The 6,085-nt window shown below is 34.9% G+C and overlaps 1 protein-coding gene across 2 annotated transcripts in view; it reads left to right on the top strand.

The window, feature by feature from the left end:
• Window positions 1–33: 33 nt before the first annotated feature.
• Window positions 34–6,085, top strand: part of LOC105525587 (chromosome unknown open reading frame, human C12orf50) — a 32,500-nt gene continuing 26,448 nt past the window's right edge. The window contains exons 1-3 of one of the 2 annotated variants that reach the window (XM_011961264.1): window positions 34–106; window positions 2,670–2,789; window positions 3,127–3,247. In XM_011961264.1, coding sequence (XP_011816654.1) covers window positions 2,778–2,789; window positions 3,127–3,247 — 133 coding nt within the window. In that variant the 5' untranslated portion in view covers window positions 34–106; window positions 2,670–2,777. Of the gene's footprint in view, window positions 382–2,669; window positions 2,790–3,126; window positions 3,248–6,085 lie in introns of both variants that reach the window. The other variant, XM_011961263.1, reaches the window with a different exon arrangement.

The raw sequence follows: 6,085 nt of genomic DNA, 5'->3' as shown, positions 1-6,085 counted from the left end.
TATGATGAGCAAACAGTGGATTAGGTAACAATGAGGAGAATTCTAGAAGTTTGAGTTTGTGTGCTTACTAGCAACCACTTACAACATTTCTGCAGAGCTAGAGAAGGTATCTTCTAATTTAAATTTGTTTAAGAATTATCTATTGTGTAATATACTGTCAACAGGAGGTCAGTTTTAAAGGAATACTTTAAAGCCTGAAAGACTGTGGAAAAGAAATTATTTTTCCCCCTTTACATACTGATAGTTTCTGTATTTGCATTCCTGCAATTCATATATATTTTTCAAAAAAAAAAAAAAAACATTGGATTAGCAGCAAGAGAGTTGAAAATGGCAGAAGTTGGGAATGACTGCTATTTCTTTTTTAACTCCACATGCATAAAGGTAAATATTGTACAACTGACAGTACTTCACATGCTTAATTTGAGTAGAATGAAGGAAGATATGGCAATAACTTGCATTGCTAAGCCAAAATTTACTATTTTCTTGCAAGATATCTTATATATGTAAAATCTGGAGTAAAAGCCTAGCACGTATTTTTGACATACTGAATTTCTCTGAAGAAATCTGAGATAATTTGAAATTATTATTTGTTTGAAACTACCCTTATATATGCCAGTTACATGCCTATAGCTTTTGAATCTTCATGTGGCACTTTTGCCTATGTTATGGCACCTTAAGACATTAAATTCCTAATATTGAAATGTTATATGTTACAAGATATTGTTTTAATTAATATGATTCCAGTCATTATAAATTCAAATAGTTGAATTCAGGTAACTGTCAAACTTATTGTAATAAATCTCTTCTCTTATTTGAAATTTATTTACCCAATTACTGAATTTTCCTCTGTCAAAAGTCTAAGTAACAACAAATATTTAAATATCGTAAAAAAGAAAATAATTAATATAAACAAATTGGCCACATAAAGTTTATAAAGTTAAATGGGAAAAACTGATAATTCCTCCAATGTATTAGGATGAATGGATCTTAATAAAACCAGATAAAGGTAGAAACTCAATATTTGGAGCTTTGTGCTCATGCAAGAAATAATCCAGCGAAAAATATGTTATGTCTGGTTTAAAGTGTTTCCTCACTGTTAGGAAACCTGAATGGATTCAACCTCTCTGACCACAGAAATTAGATTCATTTATGTTACCTGTTAAATTAAATGCTAGGATAATAAAGAATAATAACAGATTTCATGTCCCAGGTGGGCAGAGTGTTTTGTCTATTTCACTGCTGTATCCTCAAGTACTTAGTACAGTGACTAATGAGTAAGTTACTAGTAAATAATTAAACGAATAAATAATAATAATAGCTCACAATACCTTGTATCACATCATTTTTGCAGCTAACCTGTGAGGAAAGTATTTTTTATTTCCTGTACACAGATGAGAAAACTAAAGCACAGAGAGGATGAGTTAAGTATTAACTTTGTGACGATGGGCAAGTAGTGGAGCCCAGGCTTTCAAATACCAGTTTATTGACTTGAAAACCCCTGCCCACAAACCCATGCTGTGAGAGCACATGGATCTACTTTAACAAGGGGGAGAGAGTGAAGATGGAAGTAGGAGAGAGATAAAAGATAAACGAACAGGCCGGGCGCGGTGGCTCAAGCCTGTAATCCCAGCACTTTGGGAGGCCGAGACGGGCGGATCACGAGGTCAGGAGATCGAGACCATCCTGGCTAACACGGTGAAACCCCGTCTCTACTAAAAAATACAAAAAACTAGCCGGGCGAGGTGGCGGGCGCCTGCAGTCCCAGCTACTCGGGAGGCTGAGGCAGGAGAATGGCGTAAACCCGGGAGGCGGAGCTTGCAGTGAGCTGAGATCCGGCCACTGCACTCCAGCCCGGGCGACAGAGCAAAAAAAAAAAAAAAAAGATAACGATAACGAACAACCATGGAACATGTGTCAAAAGAGAGAAGAATGTTATCCACCTCTCTTCCCACACAACAGGGGCTTGTAGTTTTTACCAACTGTGTGTTTGCGTTTAAAAGAAGATGGAATTTTTAAAAAGTAATAGCAGCCCATTGAAACAATACACATCTACTTGTATTGGCATATAAGGAAGTCAGTGAGTATATGTATAGGCAATTGTTTATCTTTCTAAGCTAAAGGCACAAAGCACATATATTTAATGTAGTACATCATAATATAATAATTAAAATTCCACAATAACTTAAATTTTAAGTTCCATAAAAACAGTATCTCCATAGGCTGAGAAAACAGATGATCTAATAAAAGGATTGATTAATATAAATCATTTTCACAATTAGAATATAGGTAGAGATTCTTAAAAGTTTCATCTGGCTTTCTTCAGAACGAGAAATTAAGTTGTTCTGTCACTGAATTGTGATCAAAGTGTCACTGGATTCTTACATCTCTATTCTTAGTGAACCATATAGACTAACGAATAACAAAAAGTAGCGTTTTATCAGTGATTTGCGGCATGTTGTACTATTTAATCATTAGATTATCTTGTTGCTTTCTCACCGAAGTTAGAGTAACTTGCTAAAATTTAGACTTATGGTCTAAAATTGATAGTGTATATCTTTGTGATTCTAATTTATTCTACTCGTATTTTCTTTAGCAAATTAGCGACCTATTGTTGTTAAACACTAATGTCAACATATTGAGCTTTCTACACTGTTTACTTTTTCTTTTAGGGTTCCCAGTGCCGATTCCGACACTGTGAAGAGGCCCTTGGCAGTGACACTGTGTGCTCATTATGGAGAGAGAGGAAATGTTTAGATCCACTTTGCAGATTTAGACACATGGAAATGCAGGTAGAATTACTTAGCATCATCATTTTTGTTAAAAAGTATTTGCCTTCAATAATGCTGAATTATACTTTTACAAAACAATAGGGAAGAAATCATTCTTCCTTCTATTTGATTTTAGACATTTTGCAATTTTTTCAACTTAATGGAGGAACACGTTTTAGAAATACCCATTGCAGCTTTTGAATAGCAGGGCTTAGAAACACCGAAAGCTGGAAAACACAGATGATCCTAAATCAGTTAACTAACCGTTTTTGTGTCATTGTGCAGTATTGTACCACATTGTATTTGTTGTAAATATGGCGTCTAATCATTACATTTCCCCCAATCTTATTTTATCTAGCAAAACTGCAGCATTTCCTGCTTCTGGGAAACTCAGCCTCTTGGTTGTGTGAAGATCAGCTGTATCTTTTATCACAGCAAACCTCGAAATATCAATGGATTATTTCTGCCACCAAGTAGCAGTGAGTACATTTTTTGAATAACATGGACACACCATATTCTAATCTTGTTTTGGAGTAGCAGCATAGAATGACACATTAAAAAAGTATGACAAGGTGAGCAATGCAATTTAATAGCCAGTGGGTAATTTGGAATGATTCTACATGAGATGAGAGAAAGCTTAGAATGAGCCATTAAGTAACTAACAAGATGAAGTGAACAAAGAGCAAATTAACTTTATGTGTATCTAAAATGGATTTTATTCATATGAAAAGTAAGACAGCTACTGACCTCACTAAATAGAAGGAGGCTGTGTCTTAGCAAAGTATCACACAACTGAAGCCAAGAATTTACTTGGGTTAAACTGTGGAGCAATTTATGCCCTAGTGCATTGATGAAAACAATGGAGCATTACACCAGCAAAGAATGGAAGCTAACATCTCAGTGTGATACCAATAGAGGTGGACAGCTTAACAGAGAAACCAGGAAATGGGGTAAAATGAGACCTGCTAAAGCTCTCGTTATCCCTGTTAACTGTGGACATGCCAGGGCTACATCCTCTGAGCAATGACAACAGAGGCTGCATATTGTGGGAGAAAATAAATTTTACTAAAATATTCCAACGAAGTCACTCAAAAATTAAAAAACAACTTCAGATTTAGGATGAGAAATCAATAGTCAGAGTTGCTACAATATATTATCACACATTCTGAGTTTTCAATAAAAATTATAAGACATGCAAAGAAACAGAAAAGTATAATCCACATACAGAAATAAAGGAGGCAACAGAATGCCTATGAGAGGGTTCTGATGTTCAACTGTGCATTAATTTTTTTTAACTTTTATTTTTATTTCGGGGTACAGGTTTGTTTGTGCAGGTTTGTTCTAAAGATAAATTACATGTCCTGGGGTGTGATGTACACATTATTTTGTCACCCAGGTTATAAGCATAGTACCTGATAAGTAGTTTTTCAATCCTCACCCTCCTCTCTCACCCTCCACCCTCAAGTTGGCCCCAGTGTCTTCTATTTGACCCATGTATACTCAATGTTTGTGCCCATGTATACTCAATGTTTGTGCCCATGTATGCTCAATGTTTAGCTCCCATTCATAAGTGAGAAGGTGCAGTGTTTTGTTTTCTATTAGTGTGTCAGTTCGCTTAGGATAATGGCCTCCAGCTCCATTCATGTTGCTGCAAAGGACATGATCTCATTCTTTTTTGTGGCTGTGTAGTATTTCATCGTGTATATGTGCCACATTTTCTTTATCCAGTCTTCCATTGTTGGGCATTTAGGTTGACTCCATGTTTTTGCTATTGTGAATAGAGCTGTGATGAGCATACACATGCATGTGTCTTCATGGTAGACTGTATATACCAAATAATGGGATTGCTAGGTCAAATGGTATTTCTGTTTTAAGTTCTTTCTGCCAAACTGCTCTCCACAATGGCTGAACTAATTGTACATTCCCACTAGTAGTGTAGCATTCCCTTTTTTCTGCAGCCTCACCAGCATCTGTTATTTTTTAGCTTTTTAATAACAGCCATTCTGATTAGTGTGAGATAGTATCTCATTGTGGTTTTGAGTTGCCTTTCTCTAATGATTAGTGATGATGAGCATTTTTTCATACGTTTGTTGGCTGCATATGTCTTCCTTTGAAAAGTGTTCATGAGCAGACAATGATTTAAAGCAGTAATTATAATATGTCCAAAGACCTAAACTCCTGCGTAAAGAAGTAAAGAACAGTATTATGACAACATCTCAACAATAGAGACTATCAATGGATAAAAACCATGAAAAAAACCTAAAAAATGGAAATTTTGGAGTTGAGCACACAATATCTGAAATGGAAAAAAAAATACTATAAGGGATCAAGGGTAGATTTGAGAACTGCAAAAGAAAGAACCAGTAAATTTGAAGATAAATCAACGTAGATTATACAATCTGAAAAACCAAGAGAAAAATAAATGAAAAAGAGATGAACAAAGCCTAAGATAAACATGAGGCATTTTACTAAAATGTAAGGAAAGAAAAAAATAATGGCTGAAATTCCCCAAATTTGATTAAAAAATTAATCTGAATATACAAGAAGCTCAACAAACTCTAAGTTGGATATACACAAATATATCTGCAGCCAGACACAATATAAAAAATGATAAATACCAGTGATAAAGGCAAATTCTGGAAAACAAGAAGATAAAAATGTTTTATTACATATAATAGAACTGCAGTATGATTAACAGCTACCTTCCCATCAGAAACAATATGGGCAGTATTCCCTGTAGACTGAAAGAACAAAAGTTGTGGCAATCAAGAATCTTTGTCCAGAAAGCTAGTTTTAAATGCTGTATTTCAAAAATAAAAAGGCAAACAAAGACATTCCCAGAAAACAAAAACTAAGAGAATTTGTTGCCAGTATGTTCACCTGAAAAGAAATACTAAAGGAAAACTTTCAGGTGGAAAGCAAGTGACCTGTTGCATCTTTCTTTCCAATCTAGAAGCCTTTTAGCTGATTATACTGCAACAATTTCCCTGTCTTGACTACTAATGACAAGAATGAACACTCTTGTCTTATTCCCGATCTTAGGGGTAAAGCTTTCAGATTTCATCAAGTATGATGTCAGTCCTGGATTTTTTATATAAATCCAGGCATGATCTTTTATTTACAAAATTCTAGAAATCTTATTATTTATTTATTTATTTATTTTTTTATTATACTTTAAGTTCTAGGGTACATGTGCATAACGTGCAGGTTTGTTACATATGTATACTTGTGTGATGTTGGTGTGCTGCACCCATCAACTCGTCAGCACCCATCAACTCGTCATTTACATCAGGTATAACTACCAATGCAATCCCTCC

The sequence above is a fragment of the Colobus angolensis genome, unplaced genomic scaffold (assembly GCF_000951035.1).
Source record: "Colobus angolensis palliatus isolate OR3802 unplaced genomic scaffold, Cang.pa_1.0 Scaffold543, whole genome shotgun sequence".
In the NCBI taxonomy this organism is placed as follows: Eukaryota; Metazoa; Chordata; class Mammalia; order Primates; family Cercopithecidae; genus Colobus; species Colobus angolensis.
This window is presented reverse-complemented; position numbering and strand designations above follow the sequence as displayed.